This window comes from Chlorella variabilis (genome assembly GCF_000147415.1).
Source record: "Chlorella variabilis unplaced genomic scaffold CHLNCscaffold_2, whole genome shotgun sequence".
NCBI lineage: Eukaryota > Viridiplantae > Chlorophyta > Trebouxiophyceae > Chlorellales > Chlorellaceae > Chlorella > Chlorella variabilis.
Genome location: NW_005435086.1, coordinates 911,541 through 931,576, shown reverse-complemented (window position 1 = coordinate 931,576; position 20,036 = coordinate 911,541). Strand labels below are relative to the sequence as shown.

At 67.8% G+C, this 20,036-nt stretch overlaps 1 protein-coding gene across 1 annotated transcript; it reads left to right on the top strand.

Annotated features, from left to right (window-relative positions):
* Positions 1-332: 332 nt before the first annotated feature.
* On the top strand, positions 333-10,110 carry CHLNCDRAFT_137782 (hypothetical protein; the record flags this gene model as incomplete). The annotated part of the gene is made up of 16 exons (XM_005851383.1): positions 333-385; positions 507-1,791; positions 1,971-2,030; positions 2,331-2,439; positions 2,658-2,854; positions 3,090-3,660; positions 3,862-3,930; positions 4,069-4,429; positions 4,603-5,774; positions 5,963-6,061; positions 6,301-6,441; positions 6,697-6,795; positions 6,937-7,889; positions 8,033-8,159; positions 8,364-9,341; positions 9,542-10,110. The coding sequence occupies 16 exons, from the start codon at positions 333-335 to the stop codon at positions 10,108-10,110; spliced, it is 6,843 nt and encodes a 2,280-aa protein (XP_005851445.1).
* Positions 10,111-20,036: the final 9,926 nt, after the last annotated feature.

Here is a 20,036-nt window from a genome sequence, read left to right as displayed (position 1 = left end):
GCGCTGGAGGCTCTGCACAGCCCGCACACAGCCCAACGACACAGGCCACTTCCCCGGCGCCGCACCTGTCGCTCCCCTTCTTTGGGCACATGCGTACCGCCTGTACTGGCCATCTCCTAATCTCCTGACCCGATGCTTGCGGTTGCCCCTGCCGATTGTGCAGCTGCACACCCGCATCACTGCAGGCTTTGGTTATAAAGGGCAGGCGGCCCGCCGTTTTAGCTTGCCCGCAAAACACCCCTTATCGCCCCCTGTTGCGCCCGCTGTGGCACATGCATCCCCCATTCCTCCTATATTCAGATTAGAAGCGGCTCGCAAGCTGGCCAGCACGAATGGTGCAGCTGGGGCGGACACCCCTGACGACAGGGGCCGGGGCACTGGCAAGGTGGGCGTTTTGCCAAGAGAGATGATGCTGATGTCAGTGATGCGTTAAGCAAATGCGCGTCGCGCTGCCGCCCCACCCTGCCAACCCCACCGCCGCCGCCGCCGCCACTACCACCTTGCAGGGCCCGACCACTGCCGCCGACACCCAGGGGCCGGGCAGCCGCAGAGCAGCGCCCCGTGCATTGCACAGCGGCTGCGCAGAGCGCCGCCGCTCCAGCAGCAGCTGATGCCACAGCAGCTGAAAGCTTGGAGGCACAGTCCACGGGGGCTCTGGAGGCTGCGCTGCCGCCGCCACCAGCAGGCGCCGCCGCTGCCGCGGCGGCAGCCTCGCCAGCAGTGGATGCCTCCCCAGCGCAGCCTCCAGTAGCCCTGGTGACGGCACGCACGCTACCGGCGCAGACGTCGCTGCCGGCGGCAGTGCAGCAGCTGCGTGCGGCGGTGCTGGAGGTGCCCGCGCAAGCTGGGGCCTATGCCAGCGGCCTAGTGCGGCTGGAGGTGCCGCTGCCGCAGGGCGTCAAGGCACTGTGGTGGCTGCGCGGCCAGCCCGAGGCAGCAGCCGATTGCGCCGCCCTGCTGCACCCACGCATCTACTTCTCCCCACGGCGCACCACCGCCGCCGACACCGAGGGCAGCGCGGCGGCGGGGGCGGCCTCGGCCGGCGCGGCCAGCGTGGCGGGCGCGGGCGCGGCCTGGCTGTGGCGCGGCGCGCCGGGGCAGGCGCTGGGCGAGGGCGTGGTGCTGGACATGCAGCGCTTCTTGGTGGGGGCGGCGGCCTGGCCTCGCATACGCGCCTTTGGAGGCTCCCGTTTCCATGCGGAGCAGGCGCCGTCGCCCGAGTGGCGAGAGTTTGGCTCCTACTGCTTCCTCATCCCGCGCCTGGAGTTCCTGGAGGCCTCGGGCTGCTGCATCCTGGCCTGCACGGTGGCCTGGGACGCCGCCCACGCAGCGCCGCCGCCAGCTGCCGCCGCCAGCACCAGCAGCGGCGGCGACGGCGGCAGCAGCAGCAGCAGCGCCGCCGCGGTGGGCTTTGCGTCGGCGGCGGCGGCGGCCATGGACGCAGCGGCGGCGCTGGATGCCGTGCAGGCCCCCGCGGCGCCCGCGGCCGGCGCCTTCAAGCTGCAGCGACTGGCCTCTCGCCACGTCCCCGACGAGGCCGGCTGGCACCGGCTGATGGAGGGCACGCACGCTGAGCTGGCGGTCGGCGCCGCCGTCGACGCTGCTGCCGCCGCGGCCGCGGCGGCGGCGCAGGGCGAGGAGGCGGGCACGCCGTCTGTGGATGCCTGCACTCCGATGCTCAAGATCTGCCCCGAGGCGGCCCGCGAGGAGTACCTGCTGAACGGGCAGGAGGGCCTGGACGATCTGCTGGCGGCGGTGGAGGGCGGGTTCCATGTCACTGCGTCGCCGCAGGTGCGCCCGCTGCAAGCTTGCTGCAGCAGCTGGCCGCCGCGCCGCTTCCTGCAGCTGCCTGCCGCCGGTCAGGGGCTTGCCGGCATGGTGGGTGTGGAAACCACCGCTCGCCGCCTTGCGGTGGGTATGCTTGTGTGTGTTCCATCCCACAGCCCCGCCCGGCCCTGCCCTGTGCGCAGGACGGCGGGCTGACCAAGGTCGTGCTGGCGCGACGCACCGATGTGAGCATCCGCGGGCGGGTGGGCCCCCTGGCTCTGCTCGAGGCGCTGCAGGAGAGAGACCCCCGCGCCTATCAGTTCATGCTGCAGGCAAGCCGCTGCTGCCGCCGCCGCTGCGGCTGCAGCTCCTGTTGCTTGGCCCAGCTGGCTAGGCCCCGGCCTCGCTGCTTGGTGGTGCCTCATGCCTTGGTGGTGTCGGCACCAGCTGGCCTGCCTTGCATGCGCCCATCACCTGGGCTGGGCGCCTATCCGATCCCCCTGCCGCCGCCCCCTCCCACCACCACCCCCTCCTCCTCCGCTGCGCCTTCTCCTCTGCTGCAGATGCCCTCTGGAGCCTCCTTCCTGGGATCCACGCCCGAGTGCCTCTACACCCGCACCGGCACCGCCGTGGCCAGCGAGGCGGTGGCCGGCACGCGCGCCAGGGGGGCAGGTGCGGGCGCCCGCCGCGCCGCCTGCATGCCTGCCTTGCCTACCTGCCTGCGCCAGTCGCCGCCGCTGCCGGAGTGCATCTTGCAGCCCGCTGCGCCAGGCCTCAGCAGCAGCAGGCACGACGGGCCCTCCGCGCCGTGCCAGCCGCCTCGCCATACCTCTTACGCTTCCCCCGGCTGGCCCGTGGCTGCCCCCCTCTGCCGCGCCATCCCTGCGCAGGCGGCGACGTGCAGCGCGACTTTTGGCTGGCCTTTGACCTGCTGCGCAGCCACAAGGACCACGTGGAGTTCACTGTTGTGCGGGACTGGGTGCAGCACGCGCTGGGCAGCGTGTGTGAGGCGGTGCAGGTGGACGTGGCCAAGTCGGTGCTGAAGCAGGGCGCGGTGCAGCACCTGTACGGCAAGCTGTCGGCACAGGTGAGCCTCCCTGCCTCCCTGCATGGCTGCCTGGCTGGAGGCTGCACTACGCAGACGGGCTGATTGATAGTAGTGTGGTTGGGCGGCCGGGCAGCTTGTACGTGCTGTGGGCTGCCCTTGCACACCCGGCTTTCACTGGGCGAGCCTCGCTCTCGTTCCGGCTGAATGCCTCACCCCACCGCCGCTCCAACGCCAACATCTCAACACACGTCATGCGCGATCCCCTGCCCCGCAGCTCAAGCCGGGCGCCAGCGATGCACGCCTGCTGGCCGCGCTGCACCCCACGCCCGCCGTGTGCGGCCGGCCGCGGGAGGACGCGCTGGGCCTGCTGGCCGCCGCCGAGCCCTTTGATCGCGGCTACTATGCGGGACCCTTTGGCTGGATCAGCCACGGCGCTGCAGAGTTTGTGGTCGCCATTCGCTCCGCGCTGGTGCAGCCCGGCGGCGGCGCCGACGCGGCAGGCGCCGGAGAGCTGGCGCAGCGGCGTGGCAGCCACGCCGCGGCCGGCCCCGGCCCGCAGTCGGCGGCCGGCGGCGGCAGCAGCGGCGGCGCCTCCGCGGCGCCGCTGGCTGCTGGGCCCTCCTCGCCCGCCACGCTGGTGTCTCTCTTCGCGGGGGTGGGCATTGTGGGGGGGTCTGAGTCGACGCAGGAGTGGGCTGAGCTGGACCTCAAGGTCAGGCAGTACGAGCGCCTGCTGCAGGGCGTGCCGCCGCTGGCGGCCGCGCCCAACGTCAACACCCTCTGGGCCCGCCTGCTGGTGGAGGAGCTGTGCCGCCTCGGCTGCAGCACCTTCTGCGTCGCGCCAGGTGAGCGCGGCCCAGCAGCGCCCCGCCCCGCAAGCCGCTGGCTGTCGCCACAGGCAGAAGCTGGTGCCGCCGTCGCCGGCCTGAGCTGCAGCCGACAGGCATGGCAACTGGGGTAACAAATCGAGCCAATGGAGTGGTGATAAACGCATACATTTGGTATTGGCGTGACGCCGACGGTGTTGTGTGTGCGCCCCCACGCAGGCTCCCGCTCCTCGCCCCTCACCGTGGCTGTGGCGCAACACCCGCGCGCCCGCATCGTGCCCTGCATAGGTGGGAGGCGCAAATGCCAGCCTCCTGCTGCCCACGCCGGCGTGCACAGCGGGCACAGCACCGGCCTGCACCTGCGCTGCCCGCACCTCCCCAGCCTGCCCACTTGCCCCCCACACTCTCCCCGGCACTCCCCCGCAGACGAGCGCTCTCTGGGCTTCTGGGCGCTGGGCCACGGCCGCGCCACCGGCCGCCCCGCCGCCGTCATCACCTCTTCCGGCACCGCCGTGGCCAACCTGCTGCCCGCGGCGGTGGAGGCCAGCCAGAGCGGCGTGCCGCTGCTGCTGCTGACTGGGGACCGCCCCGCAGAGCTGCGGGACACGGGCGCCAACCAGACGGTGGACCAGGTGAAGCTGTTTGGAGGGTACGCCAGGTGGCACGCCGACCTGCCGGCCCCGCACGACGCGCTGCCCGCGCGGCTGGTGCTGTCGGCGGTCGACACGGCGGTGCAGCGCGCCACGGGGCTGCCTCCGGGCCCCGTCCACATCAACTGCCAGTTCAGGTGAGGGCCTCGCCTGCGGTGGTGGCGGCGCTGGGCCCGCGGTGCGCTGCCTGACTCTGCCTGCCCCTGTCGGCCGGCATTGTGGCTGATACGGCCGGCCGGTGCAGCCCCATCCGGGCATGTGCATGATGGCTGGTACAAGACAACAACCGCCTGCGCCCTGCTGTGTGCAGGGAGCCTCTGGCGCCTGTGGATGTGGGGGACTGGGACCGCAGCTGCCTGCAGGGCTTGCAACACTGGGAGGCCGGTGACGCACCTTTCACATCGGTGGCTACCTTGCAGCCGGCTGCGGGCCCACTGGCGGCTGCCAGCCTGGCGGCGGATCCAGCGGCCGTGGCGGCGCTGCGGGCGATTGCGGGGGCGCGGCGGGGGCTGATAGTGGCTGCTGAGCTGGCGCACCCCGAGGACGTGGTGGCGGCGGCGCAGCTGGCGGCGCTGCTGGGGTGGCCGGTGGCTGCAGACGTGCTGTCCGGCCTGCGCGCGGGTGTGGGCCCGCCTGGCGCCAGCTCATCCGTCCACGGTGACGCCACCTCAGCGCCTGCCCCAGGCCCCACCGCCGTCATCCACCACTTTGACCACCTGCTGCTGGCAGACCGGTCGGAGTGGGCGGCGCTGCGCCCCGACGTTGTGCTGCAGCTGGGAGGCCACCTCACATCCAAGCGCACCGCCCAGTTTCTGGAGTGGTGCTGCACAGAGCCGTGGCAAGAAGAAAGCGGAGGCGGGGAGGAGAGCAGCCAGCACGGGCGGCAGCAAGGGCGCCCGCTGCGGTGGCTCCTGGCTGACCGCAGCCCGAAGCGTCACGACCAGTTCCACCTGCTGTCGCACCGCCTCCAGGCGCCGCTGCCGGCGCTGGCGGCCGCGGTGGCGGCGCACCTGGACGCCTCAGGCGCCGCCGCCGCCAGCGGCAGCACCATCGGCGGCGCAGCAGAGGCGACGGAGCTCCAGCGGCGCTGGGAGCAGCGCCGCTACTGCCGCCTGCTGCAGCTGCTGGACGGGGAGGCCTCGGCCGCTGTGGATGCCGCCCTGACCCGCATGCCAGAGCTTACCGAGCCGCATGTGGCGCGGGCGCTGTCGCAGCAGCTGCCCCCCGGGGAGGGCCTGTTTGTGGGCAACAGCATGCCCATCCGAGACCTGGACATGTATGCCTGCCCAGCGCCAGCAGCGGCAGCGGCGGCGGCAGCAGCAGCAGCAGCGAGCTCTGCCGAGGGCACCTTCCTGGCTGGCGGCGCCGGCGGCGGGGCTGGGCAGGGCCCCACCCCGCAGCAGGGCGTGGTGGCTACGGGGCTGGGAGCTCCTGTGGCCGCCAACCGCGGCGCCAGCGGCATCGACGGCGTGCTATCCACAGGTGGGCGCCCCTACGGGCGTGTGGGTCTGATGCCGCAGCATATCAGTCCCCTGCTGCACTACGCTGGCTGCCTCTCCGCGCTGCCTGCCGCAAGCCTGCGCTGCCCCACTCCTGGCTGCCAGCCGCTGCTTGCCCTGCGTCCGTCATGGCTGCCCTACCGCTCAAGTGCCGCCGCCTGCTGCGTGCAGCCGCGGGCTTTGCCGACGGCCTGGGTCGGGGCTCCACTCTTGTGGTGGGCGACATCTCATTCCTGCATGACATCAACGGCCTCAACCTGCTGCGGTCGGGTGAGCCGTTGTGGAGGAGCCATGCACTGCCACGGGGCCCGCACCGGAGAGGTGCCAGCCGTGCGGGAGTCCCTTGCTTCCAGCATCCTCATTCCTGCTGCGGCCGCCGCTGCGCGGAGCGGCGGCGCGGGTGCCCTTGCCGCTCTGCCTTGCCCTCGCTTGCCTCCTGCTCGTCTTGACCTTCGCGCGCGCCTCCCTGGCTGCCTGCCGCCTCTCCTCCCTTCCACTCGCTCGTGCAGGCGAGGCGCGGCCGCCGCTGACGGTGGTGCTGATCAACAATGCTGGCGGCGGCATCTTCTCATTCCTGCCCATCGCCGAGGCGCTGCCAGAGGATGTGTTCACCCCGCTGTGGGCCACGCCGCAGCACGTGGACCTGGAGGGTGAGGGTGGGGGGTGGGAGGGCTGTGTGTGTTGGTGTGTGGGATGGGGGCAGGGGTCGGCATGGGTTGGATGGCTGGGCTGGGCGTTGGGTGGGGTCTGGTGGTTAGGCGTCGTGTGCTGGGGAACCGAATGAAAGGTGCTGTCCTCATCAAGCAGCACTAGCGGCTGCCGCTGCTGTGCGGCCACCCGCGCCCACAGACTGAACACTGCCTTGCACCTGCCCCACCCGCGCCTGCCCCTCGCCTCCCCGCCAGGCATGTGCCGTGCCCACGGCATCCCGCACCAGACGGTCACCGCCGCTGAAGGCCTGCCCGCTGCGCTGCGCTCCGCCTGGGGATCCAACCGACACTCCGGTGCGTGCCGCCGCCTGCAGCACGTCCCCACCACGCATGCGCCTTGCCGAGAGCAGGCAGCAGCTTGCGCGGCAGCGCCCTTGCGCTCTCGCGTCTGTCCACTCACGGCGTGCATCCTCTGCTGCCACCTGGCTGCTGCAGTGATTGAGGTGGTGACCAGCCGCACCAGCAACCTGCAGCGCCACCGAGAGATCCAAGCTGGGGTGAAGGAGGCAGTCGGCGCCGCGCTACGGCTGCTGGAGCAGCCACCATCGGGGCCGGAGGCCTCCTCCTCAGCAGGGCTTCTGCCAGAGGCCTGTGCGCCGTTTGAGCTGGCGGTACAGTCTGCCAGCTACCACGCGTACCGCCTGCCGCTGGCCCGCCCCCTGACCACTGCCGCGGCAGCGCCCGGCGAGCAGCAGCACCGCCGGGGCTTCCTGCTGCAGCTCAGCCTGGAGGGTCCGGCAGGCGGCGGCCCGGTGCACGGCGTGGGTGAGGTGGCGCCGCTGCCTGGCCTGCACGCCGAGTCGCTGCAGCAAGCCGAGCAGCAGCTGGCGCTGCTCTGCCAGCTGCTGGCGGGCGGCGGCGACAGCAGATCACCCAGCAGCAGCGGCAGCGGCAGCAACGGCAGCTCTCCGCCTGCCAGCCCCAGCCCCAGCCGCCCGGCTGTGACGGTGCCCCTCACGGTAGCGCTGCTGGGGGGCAGGCTGGCGGACTGGTTGCAGCAAGGGCTCGGGGTGGCCCCAGAGTCGCTCCTGCCATCGGTGCAGTGCGGGCTGGAGGCTGCGCTGCTGTTGGCGTTGGCGCAGCACCGCGGCGTGTCCCTGGCGCACCTGCTGGCCGGCTGCCCGGCCGAGGCAGGCGGCGCGCAGCAGCAGCAGCACGTGGCGGTGAATGGCCTGCTGGATTGCCAGGGCAGCCCCGCCGAGGCGGCGCAGGAGGCTGTGGCCCTGCTGGCCCGCCACCCTTTCAGCGCCCTCAAGGTCAAGGTGGGGCGGCGCAGCGACCCTCTGCAGGATGCGGCGGCGGTGCTGGCCATACGGCAGGCGGTGGGCCCCGGCGTGGCACTACGGGCTGATGCCAACCGGCGCTGGAGCCTGGAGCAGGCGGTGCAGGTGGGTGGAAAGCGGGTCGGAGCTGCTGCGGGTGTGTACTGCTTCATTCTTCATGCCTGCCTGGCAGCTGCTCCCTGCACCAGGAGCTGGCCTCCCATGGTAAAGGCCCCGCCTCCGTTGTGCTGCAACACCTGCTGGTGCAGTTTGGCGCGGCGGCGGCGGCGGCGGATCTGCAGTACGTCGAGGAGCCGGTGGCATGTACCGCCGACCTGCCTGAGCTGTACCGCCGCACTGGCCTGCCCCTGGCTCTGGATGAGTCGGTGGATGAAGGTGGGTGGCACGCAGGAAGCCGCGGGGTGCTGGGTGTGGACTAGAGCAGTGGTGGTGGTGTGTTGTGCCGGGGCTGCGGCCGCATCCTGGCCTCCAATTTGCTTGGCACATGTGTGTCGTGCGATTGTGGGGGCTTGGTGCTCTGCTGTTTAGGTACCCAGCAAGCGCCGCTGCCACTCGTGCTGCTCCCACCTGCCGCTGCAGGGCTGGTGGGACCCGGGGCTGCCGCCGCCGAGGCGCTGTGCGAGGGGGTGGTGGCGTTGGTGCTGAAGCCGGCGGTGCTGGGCGGCTACGAGCGCGCCGCTGAGCTGGCGGCCTGGGCGCAGCTGCACGGCCTGCACGCTGTGGTCAGCTCCGCCTTTGAGACCAGCCTGGGCATCGCCCAGCTGGCGCAGCTGGCGGCGGCGGTGGATGGAGGCGCACCTGGCGGCGGAGGCGGCCCCATGCACCACGGCCTCGCCACGCAGAGCTGGTTTGCCCAGGACCTGCTGCCTGCGGCGGCCGCGCAGCTGCTGCTGCAGCCACGCACGGGCCCCAGCGGCGGCGATGGCGGCAGCGCCAGCATTCAGGGCATGGACATCAGCATGGCTGCTGCCGAGGCTGTGGTGAGCAGCGGCACGGCGCTGGCTCTGGGCTTGGACGCGCAGCAGGCGCCGGAGCAGGCGCCCCGGCAGCGTGCCCAGCGGCGGCGCTGCCACGTGGCCACTTCCAGCGGCAGCTACCACTTCAGCCTGCTGGAGGTGCTGCCTCCCGTGGCGGCAGCCTCGCCTGCGGGCGGCGCCGGCCACCAGCCGCCGGTGCTGCTGTTGCACGGCTTCCTGGGCGCAGCGGGCGACTGGCTGCCCGTGATGCACGCCCTCGGCCTGGAGCGGCGCTGTGTGGCGCTCGACCTGCCCGGCCACGGCGCCTCCACAGTCCTGACTCCCAGCCATGGCTCCGCCAGCAACGGCAATGGAGCTACCAGCAATGGCAGCAACGGCACGGCTGCTGCGGCTGCGGCCGAGGCGGGCGACCCGCAGGCGGCACACAGCCTGGAGGCTGCGGCGGAGGCGGTGGCAGCGCTGGTTGAGCGGGAGGGCCTGCAGGGCTGCCTGCTGGTGGGGTACTCTCTAGGGGCGCGCCTGGCCCTGCTGCTGGCCGCCCGCTGGCCCCACCTCTTCTCGGGAGTCGCCAGCGTCTCAGGTGTGTGTTGTGTTGTGTTGTGTGGGCGTGGTGCAGGGCATGTGTGTGAGCTGGCCTCTTGTTTGCCTGCCGACACAGCTGCCCTGCGAGGCCGGCACGGTGATAGGCCTCGTTTGCCCTCCTCCCTGCTGCTCCCAACCTGCAACCCGCTCCGACACAACCACTTCTGTGTGCTGTGCCCCCCCGACTCCTTCTTGCAGGCACTCCGGGCTTGCCGGGTGCAGCAGAGCGTGCGCAGCGCGCCGCGCGGGACGATGCGCTTGCCGCCGCGCTGCGCCACGGCGGCCTGGACAGCTTCCTGCATGACTGGTACCAGCTGCCGCTGTGGGTCCAGCTGCGGTCCAGCCCTCGCTTCCAGGCCATGCTGGCGCAGCGGCGGCGCGGCGGCGACGCCTGCCAACTGGCGACGGTGCTGGCGGCAGCCTCCCCCGGCCGTGCGCCCAGCCTGTGGCAGGAGCTGCCGGCGGCGGCGGCGGGCGGCCGCTTGCCCCCGCTGCTGCTGGTGGCTGGCGGGGAGGACGCCAAGTTTGTGGGTGTGGCAGAGAGGCTGGCCGCAGAGCTGCGGATGACGGCTGGCGGCCCCACCCAGGCAGCAGCACCGATCTTGCAGGTGGAGGTGGTGCTGGTGCCGGGCGCCGGCCATGCGGTGCACATTGAGCGGCCCGTGGAGCTCCTTGCGGCTCTGCAACAGTTTTGCGACGACCTTGCACGGCAGCAGCTGCAGTTGCGGGGAGTTGTCGCCCCCCTCAACAGAGTTTCCTTGCCATAAATGCAGTTTTGGCATCATCTGTGCCTGTCTTACACTATTACTTCCTCCAACCGGCATCCTTTTGCCGATGATCTCATTTACTGTTTAAGAATCCGTAACAATGATGAGGGCAGCAGTGGCAGGGTTGACGGCTAGGGGCAGGCCGGGTTGACGGCAGTCTGTGACGCGCCGAGGCGCCTCATGTGCCTGCTGTCAGTGCAGTCACCGACCTGTCCAGGAGCTGAAGATCCTTTTCAATCCTGCCCTTCGCAGCTGCTGGGCAATCGGTGAAATCATCTGCACAAACCCCGCTGCCGGTTGGCGGCGCCGCCCTTGCCCGCCTGCCTGCCTGGCGCGCCACGGCGGCCCGCCTGGCTTCCCGGAGCCCATGGGCGCCCATAAGCAAACGCCACCCCATTGCTGCTGTGCTGCGGACGCTGCAGAGCCCCTGACGCTCCTGAGTCTCTCCCCAACTGCGGCACTCAGCACTCATGGAGGGTGCGTTGGGCTTTTCAACTGCGCTGCTTGCCTTTCGCACGTCGTAGGCACATGCGCTTGCGCGGCTGTAGTAGTTGCCGCTGTGCCCGTCGGGAGTAGTGCAATTCAGCCGGAGGAGGCCTTGCAGGGCCTGGCTGTTGTTCCCATGGCCGCTGCACATCCTGCTGCGCCTTCCCCGCCGCTCGGCGGCGACGGACGCCGCACGCGGCACTGCACTGCCCGCCGGCCCCCACCAGATGCCCTCGTCCTGCCGCCCTTGCATGCCCCCTGACGCGCAGCCCTGCCCCCAGGGCCCCTCCCTGCAGGCACCAGCTTCCCCAGCGGCGGCTTTGCCTTTGCCGGCAGCAGCGGCTGCCTGCCGCTTGACTGCTTTGAAGCGCCGGCGCGCACGGCGTCGGGAGGCTTCCGCACGGCCGGCTCTGGCGGCGTTGCAGCTCTGGACCTGGGCCAGCCCAAGCGCTCAGACTCCATCAAGTTCTTCGGGGACGATTCCCCTGCCGATCTGCTGGACGAGGCCAAGCTGGCCGAGCGCCACCGCAAGGTGCAGGGGACGGCTGATGACCTGTCTCCTGTGTCTGATGTCGGCGCCGAGGAGGCGGCGCCCAGCGTGGTGCAGCAGGCGGTGCAGGCTGTGCAAGCCACCAAGTAATTGCTTGATTGATGTTTGGCACACGCAGCCAACTGGCTGGCGGCAGGCGTTCCCCGTCAGTTGGCTGCTCCTTCCCCCGCCAACACACCGCAGCCCGCACGCCACTCAGGCAGCAGCTCCCGGGCCACCCTTATTCTCCCTCTCGACCTCCCTGGTCAGGTTTTATGTCGCTGTCAGCCCTCCGTATGCAATGAATCACATGCCAGACGTATGCGCCAGTCCCGCCTTTGGTTGCCTCCTGCCATCGGTCTTTCATTAGCACCCACTGTTCTCAGCCTGTTTCGTATCCTGCTTGCCCTCCGCTCAGCCCACCGATCGACCCCTTTTCGGCTCTGCACTTTTTCTCTGAAACATATTGTTCGCCTGGCGACTGCCTCATGGGTCTGTGACATGCGCGCATAGATGAATGCCCAGGATACCAGGTAGTCGTACGGTCACAATAACGGCTGTCCGCAGCTCACTCTGTCCTCTACCCCGCCAGCTCCCGCCACGCCCACGACAGCGTGGGTGGAACAACACAGGTCCACAGGCTGTGGACATGCAGCCAAGAAGCAGACACTGAACCACATGCAAATGGCATGCAGAGTCGCATGTCGAGCAGCCCTAGCCCCTTGGACCTCTGATGCGCTCGCAGACTGTGACATGGTCAGGGGATGTTTAATGAGAAACAAACATGCAAACAAAACACGTCCATGTTGAAACAAGAATGCACAAGGGGATTTTGGTAGCAAGTAGCATTGAGCACATCACATGTAGTGTCGCATGGCTTGATGACGCTACAAGAAACAATCGAAGTGCAGGCAGCCAGACTGGGCAAGCCGGAGCTACATGATGCTGCAGCACTGGCAGCTGGCTGTGTCGACGGACAGCTGGGGCTTGCTGCACTGCACGCCCGGGTCGGGCGGTGAATCGGTTGCAGGCCTGTCCTCGCCCTCAACGCAGTCGTGCCACACCTCATCCTTGCCGTCCTCTGCCGCTGTGCAAGCCGCTGCATGATGCTGCGGCGCCTTGCGGGCATCGGGCGCAGCAGGCGGCGGTGCACCTGCTGCGGGCTGCCCCGCACCCTCTCCTGCTGCTTCTGCTGTCGTGGCCTTGTCGCAGGCAGAGATGCAACAGGGCGGTTCGCCGGCCTCGGCGACGAGCCGGGACAGGCTCAGGTTGCGGCTGCTCCGGTTGCGAATGCTGGGGCACAGCGTCACGCCTGCTCCTGCCTGCAGCTGCTGCAGCTCCTGGGTAACCGCACGCTGCAGCAGCTAGCGCTGCTGCAGCGCCGCATCCCTAGCTGCCGCCACCTGCGCCGCCTCGTCCCGTGCCGCCAGCTCCCTGGCCGCGTATGCCAGCGCCGCCTGCTGGCGCGCCTCCTGCCGCCGCGCCTCGATGCTCTGCGCCACCTCCTCCCAGCCGGCCTCCTCGCCGCACGCCTGCCGCTGCTGCGCCTGCCTCACGGCTGCCTGGTCTCTGGCTGCTTGCAGGCGTGCCTCCAGCTCGCGTCGCGCCTCCTCCAGCGCCGCCAGCACCCTGGCTGCCCGCTCCCTGGCTGCCACGTGGCGGGCGGCCTGCTCTCGCGTGGCACGGTAGTTGGCTGCCTGCTCACAGGCCGCCTGCTCCTGCGCATGGATGCAGCGGGCTGCCAGGGCACACAGCTCCTGCCCCCTGCTGCTGCCCCAGCTGCCTGGCGACGGCAAGGCACCGCAGTCGCCGGCGCCAGGCGTGCCTGGCACCATGCCACTGGTGCTGCTGCTCATGCTGACGCTGCTCCTGCTGTCTAGGTCCTCATCTGCAGCGGAGGGGCAGGCGGCAGGTAGGTAGGGTTTGGCGCCGGGACGGCCAGACGCGCGGTCCCCGCCCGCTTTCCCCCCTGGCGTAAACCTGGAGCCTTGCCGCAGCGACACAGTGAAACTCTGCGCTAAACCCCGAGGGGGAGCTAAGCGGACCGTGTGGTCCCAACCCACGATGCGGCGCGCTGCTCTGTCGGGCATACACAATCGGTTGCTGAGGCCTCACCTAGTTGTGAGCAGCCGCCGCTTCCCGCTGGGAAAGCCGCCAACACGCACTCGGTCATTTTGCGACTATGGTTTGCGCCTGTCAGTGATGCACCGTGATTTGTTGCGCGCATGCGTAAATAAAGCAAAGAGTTCGTGCCCCCTGACACTCCTACCACCGCCGCCGCCATGGCGCGCCACGCTGTCGCGACATGTCGCCGCCACTCGCCACACCGTTTGGGAGGCAACACTAGGTCAGCAAGCTCATCATGCTGCACAGGTACTGGTGCCCTGCTGAATGGTGGCACGACATAGGAAACTGGGTCAGAAATCGCACAAGGACGAACACGGGTCGAAAGCAAAAAACTACGGCAGCCTCTTGGCACCCACGGCTGCCTCTCGCAGAGTGGGAGACAGCAGCCCAACGTGATCCAGTCCCTCCCGTACAATGCTGACGATGTCGGGGTGGAGTGGGCGGCACAGCGCCGCCATTCTCAACTGCGGCAGCAACGACACTTTTGCGCCTGCAGGCCCGGCAGCAGCATGCCACACGGCAGGGTCAGCGCATGAATCAATCAAGGTGTCATCCAACCAAGCCTGCTCATATCTTGCCCTGCCCACTGGTGTGACACACCGACTCGCCCCGCCCGCACCCCGACCCCGCCCACCTGCCGAGTTAAAAAAGTCCATTGTCACAAACAGCGCGGCGTGGGACTGGCGGTGCAGCTGGCCAGCGGCATCAAAGACACGCAGGTATTGCTTGGCAGCCGTGCTGCAGTTGCAGGGGAAGCAGGCCACACAGGCAAGCAGGCGTCCTGGTGGAGCTGTCAACAGTGCTGGTTGTGGGTACAGCAGAGCTGCGGTTCCCGAGCGTCCTGCTGGAGGACGCATGCATAGGCAGGCGCCAACAGCTAGAGTGAAAGGTCCCGGCGCCCAGCCGCTCGCGTCACCTCAGCGTTGACTCCAGCATCTTGTCCGTGAGATGCTGCAAGCGGAAAAGGGATGGTCCAAGTGCTTGATTGTGGGCTCGTTTGCTGACGCAGCCCTCCAGCAACCCCAGCCAGCTACTGCGGGATACATGCCAGGCCAGAAACACTGCTCCGAGCCAGAATCAGGCACAGCCAACCCACCTGCTGCACCTCCTGCAGCGTCTCCAAAGAGGCGGCCGTGTCGGCGCTCAGCTGCTGCATCCTTTCGCAGTAGGTCTGAAACAATGGAACCAGGCACTGCACCTCTTCAGCCGACATCTGCATGCCAATCTGCAGAGCGAGGACAGAGCCACAGGCGGCTTTGAACACAGGTGCAGGCGTGCAGGCAGCTCCTGTGTGGGCCAGTACTGCAGCGGCTTCAGCTCTCAAACGCCTCACAATAAGCATGTGGGCAGCACAACAGATTGCCATGCTCAGGTGCTGGCTGGTTGGACGAGCCGCCGAGGCGGCGGTGGCCCTGCTGCATGCACTCACCGCCACCTCGCGCCACCTGCGCCTCTCCTGCTCCTCTGTCTCGCCCGGCAACCTGGAGAAGTCCCATAGGGACTGCAGCACCTCCGGCTTGTGGCTGGTCAGAATGTTGCCCAGTGTCTCCTGCAGCAGCGCTCGCAAAACAGCAGGGGGGTGGATGGGAGGCGTGCAGGCCAGCAGGCAGGCTCGCACAAGCTCCGAGTACAGAAGACAGCACATGGGATCCACAGAAGCGTATGCGGGCCCTAGCCAGGAGCCTGCACATCGACTCGGTGCTCCCCAATGCAGCCAGCAGGCAGGCTCACATAATACCTGCACAGAGGGTGAGCATGTCAGTGCACGCGGCGCCCCGGCCGCTGATGCTGTTACGCCGCAGGCACCATGACATAGGCCAGGCAAGAACCGCCAGCCTGCTTACATGATCGGGTTGCACATGCGCTGCATCACCCCCTCCTCTGTCAGCTCCCCATCGTCATACAGCTGCACCACCTCCGCCGCCAGCTGGCCCAGGTCTGCCCACTCCTGCGGGGCCAGGGTTGAGCTGTGTTCAGAATTGCAGCCAAGGATGCATATGCTGGCACGTGCCAACCGCAAGGTGCATGAATGAGCAGGTCGGCAGCGGCCTTGTGTGCACGCTGTCAAAGGATAAGCACCACCCTGGGTCTGGATGTGGCATTCACCTTGAGCAGCGTCTCGGGTGTTATGAGCAAAACAGCCTCCAGCAAGTCTGGAAGCTGCGCCGCCGTCAGCCCAGCCAGCGCCTTGTAACTGCGGGGAGAAGGAGAAGGGAGCCTCGGTGTGTGCCACTCCCAAGAAGCCACTGGTCTTGCCCCAGCCACACGCCCACAGCCGGTGCACAGGGGCACACAGTTCCTGTGTAAAGACGTTGTTCGTAACCCAACTGCCAGCCATCTTCCTAGTGCATCCCTCAAAGCAGGCAGCCAGGCCAGCTCACTCGGTGTCCACCACAAGGCCATCGGGGCTGCCGCCATCCTCGCCGCCGGTGTCAGCTATGGCCTTGGGAGCTGGGCCCGCCTGGAAAAAGAGGCTGCAGCAGCGATCCGCACGCTCCCGGAAGGGCAGAGCCCACAGCTCGTCTGCCAAGATGGCGTTGCTGAGCTGTTTGTCGCTGCCTGTGCTCTGCACATGCACAGCGCAGCCAGCGGCACGGCCTTGCCTCATGAAGCCGTGCAGACAGCGTCTGCAGGCTTGGCATTGCATCGCCATGCAGCGCTGGGCAGCCAGCGCCAGTCGCGTTCCCAGCTCACCTGCTGCTGCTGCCCCTGCGCTGGCTGTTCGGTGCCGGCCGCTGCCTGCAGCACCTGCACCATGGCATCCCTCTGCTCCTTCACCGCCTCCAGCGCCGTGTATGTCTGCTGGATGCTGCCCTGCAGCTGCTTCTCGCGCTCCAGGTCTGCAGCCGTGGCCTCGAAGTGAGCGGCCTTCTGCGCGTTGAGCACCTGCTGGGGCAAGCGCGAGGTGGCAAGAATTGCCGGTGCAGTCTTCGCCTGCCACCGCCCCACGCACCTTTTGCCTCTCTCTCCACCGCGCCTGCTTGGCCCTGTTTTGGGCCCGCACCCTCTCCAGCTTCTCCTCCGCCTTGGACAGCGATTTGACGGCGTCGGTGCCCGTGCTGCCGCCGCTAGAATTGTTGTGGGCGGGTAGTGGCAGGGTTAGGTCAGCGCCGCCCTCGTCGCCCATCCACTGGGCCAGGGCGGCGGGGTCCAGCAGCTGGCTAGGCGGCTGATCCATCAGCAGGATGTCAAGCTCCGGCAGCTGAAAGTCGTCCATGCCGCTGTCGTGTGGGTGCGCCATGAGTCGGGTGCTGTTCTCTGGCGATCCTACCACCTGTGCAGCCCTCACAAACAGCAGATCCGAGTTCCAGACCCTGCAGAGCTGCCATTAGGCTCATCAGGCTCAGCACCGCCACCTCAGCTGCCGTCCAGGTAGCTTGCCTTTGCGACCAATTATCAAATAGGCTTATTACTTCATGTACACAATCCCTCGCAGAACGAAAACAACAAGTTAACGGAGATTGGAGTACATGGTTATGGCGGTGAGGAAAAGCAGAATGGAATCGCTGGGCGGTGTCAGTGCGGCATCAAGACCACCAATGAACAGAGTCAGATGTAAGTACAGGGGGTGCATAAACGTACAGAGTCGCTCATGGCGACTTGATGATGTGCCGGAGTGCACTGTAGCTACTTCCTCCGCATGAGGAAACCACATAGCTATCCTGACATGCTCCATATGCCCCCACCCAGCCGCAGTCAGCACTGCTGCTGCTGCGACTGCGGGCCGGGTGCTGCCGCTGCGGCCACGGGCGGCCTGTTGGGCTGCGCAGCCGCATCCCTGGCCTTTGGCAGCAGGCCGTGATGATCCAGCCACTCCCGCACGATGCTGACCACGTCTGGGTGAAGTGGGCGGCACCGCGCATTCATCCGCGCCTTTTGCAGCGGGGTGACCGCGTTGCCTGCACCAGAAAGGGTTGGTGGGCAACAAGGCGGGGGTGTATGAAGATTTCCCGCCTCCCACGGGCATGCCCGAGGATCCAGGCATACAGCCTGCAAGTCCTACGGCCCAGAACCGCCACGCCCGCCATCACCCACCCGCAGTACTCATAAAATCCAGCGTGATCAGAAGGGCGGCATTGGACTGGTGGCTCAGCTGGCCCGCTGCCTCAAACACGCGCAGGTACTGCTGCACGCTCGAGCTGCAGGCAGGGGCGGGGGCGAGGAGGTCATAATGAGCAGGCAAGCTCAATGGGGTGCACACAAGGAGACGGATGCAGATTAACTGCACTGCTGCATGAGGGCAGCAGCCGCGGCAACTCCTAAGGCAAAGTGGAGCGGCACCAGCCGCTGTGCTCTGCTCCCTGGCTGTGAGTTCAAGCGCAGTTCACAAAACGTGCAACTCCGCCTCACCTGAGCCCAGAAATTACCATCTGCTCGGAGAGGTGCTGCAGGCAGGAGGGCCAATACGGAGGCAAGAGAGGTGACCAAAGCAAGGCAGCTGAGGTGCCGCTGCCGGGGTTCCCTGTGCTCGGCATTGCACAACAGGCGCTGGCCAGCGCGCCCACCCACCTGCTGAACGTCACGCAACGACTCCAGGGCCACAGCCGTGTCGGCTCCCAGCTGCTGCATCCTGTCGCAGTAGGTCTGGAACAGCGAGAGCATGCGCTTCCCTTGCTGTTCAGGCGAGACACCCATGCACAGCTGCGGAGGGGGGAAGGGGGGGCGGCACAACCGCGAGGCAACCAACGAGTTTTACAATGTGTCGGAGGCATGCCGCATGCTGCCTGGGAGTGCAGTAGCCTGCATGGCTGTTGCACCTGCTGCGGCAGCGCATGCCACTCACCGCCACATCCCGCCACCTGGCCGCCGCCTGCTCCTCCGTCTCGCCAGCCACCTTGGAGGAGTTGAGCAGGTGCTGCAGCACATGCGGCCTGTGGTTCATCAAGATCCCACCTAGGATTGCCTGCAGCAGCGCATCACGGGTGGGTTCAGCAGCGTGCCAGGGCAGCAACCAGGCAACATATCCCTCTGCCCACCCATGTCTCTCCCATCCCTCCGTGGTCACGGCGAACCCCAATCCCTGCCCACCCTTCAAAAGTACATCCATGGGGTGCAGAGAAGCTCATTGACACCCTGCTCTGTCAGCTCGCCATCATCATACCGCTGCACCACCTCTGCCGACAGCTCGCCCAGCTCCGCCCACTCCTGCAAAGACAAAACGAATGCAACCCACCCTGCCTGCCTGTTAGGTGCAGCGGCAATGCTCAGAGCGGGCTGGCAGCCCCGGATGGGCGAGCGACAGGCAGGCTGTGCCCTTTGGGGCCCCACCTTGACCAACACCCGGGGTGAGATGGCCAGCGCCGCCGTCAGCAGGTTTGGGTGGTGCCCCGCCATCTGCTGGGCCAGCTGCTTGCGAACGCTGCAGTGTGGCGGCGCCGGGAGGCAGAAAATCAAGTCGTGAGGCTGAAGTAAGCAGCGCATGCCACCTGCCAGTGTATAGCTGCATGGAGCACCATGTGGCAGGCAGGCAGGCAGGCAGGCAGGCAGGCCGGCCGGCCAGCGTACGTGATGTGCAGCGCAAAGCCGTCGGGCTTGCAGACGCCCTCGCCAATGTGATCGTGCAGGGCCTTGTGCACCGGCTCTGTCTGGCAGAAGATGCGGCAGCACACGTCCACCCGCTGGCGGAACGGCATAGCCCACAGCTGCTCCGCCAAGATGCCGCTGCTGAGCTCGCTGGCGGTGCCCGATAGCTGGACCTGCATCTGTGTCATGGAGAGAGGCAGCGGCACGCTCGCAACGCATAAGCAGCAGGCACTGTAGTGCTCCGGGGCGGCTGGAACCATTGCTAGGGGCGGCTGGAACCATTGCTAGGGGCGGCTGGAACCATTGCTAGGGGCGGCTGGAACCATTGCTAAAAGCGCAGGGCCAACGCCGCCGCCAACCACACCGCTGCGATCTGACTCGCACACATCAGAGCGAGGGTTCCCTGTGGTAGCTCACCTGCTGCTGCTGCTGCCCCTGTGTGGGCCCATCAGCGCCAGCCGCCTGCAGCACCTGCACCGCAACATCCTTTTGCTCTTTCACAGCCTCCAGCGTCGCACATGACACCTTCATGCTGGCGTTCAGCTGCTGCTCGCGCTCCAGGTCTGCTGCCGTAACCTCGTACTGAGCTGCCAGCTGCACCTTGCGCTCCTGCGGTGCACGGCAAGAGAGCGTCGTGCTCAGGGCAACAGTACTGCATCACTCGCTGCCAGTTGGCGCGTTGCCTGCCCCACCTTTTGTCTCTGGCGGAACCGCGTCTGCTTGGCCCTATTCGCTGCCCGAGCTTTCTCCTGCTTCTCTTCCTCCTTGGACAACGATGTGGTGGTGTTGGTGCCGCTGCTGCCGCCACCCGAGCTGGTGAGCTGCAAAGGGGCACCCGTGGTAGCGGCTGTGCCAAACTCAGCGCTGGTCCCCAGCCACTGCGCCACGGCGTCAGGATCCAGCGCTGGCGGCGGCGAGCATGACACCAGCATGTCCAGCTCGGGCAGCTGGAACTCTGGAAACCAGGGCCCTCCGCCCTGGGGTGGCTCTCGCCCCTCCATGGTGCTCGTGCGCGTGCAACTCGGCTAACGGCAGCACAAAACGGCAGGCAGCATGTGGTGACTTCAAGAAGGCCGGCCGAGGGCTCTGCAGACGCGTTTGCCAGCGAAAACGAAGCTGTACTGCAGGGGCCCACGTGTACCGGACTTGCAGCAGAATTGAGTGCCCGAGCAGCCATTTCGCACCGTGTCAACCTTAGTGGGCATGCAACAGGGCCACTGGAGCCCAGAGGGGCTCGAGCAGCTGGGGGTTACCTAAAGAG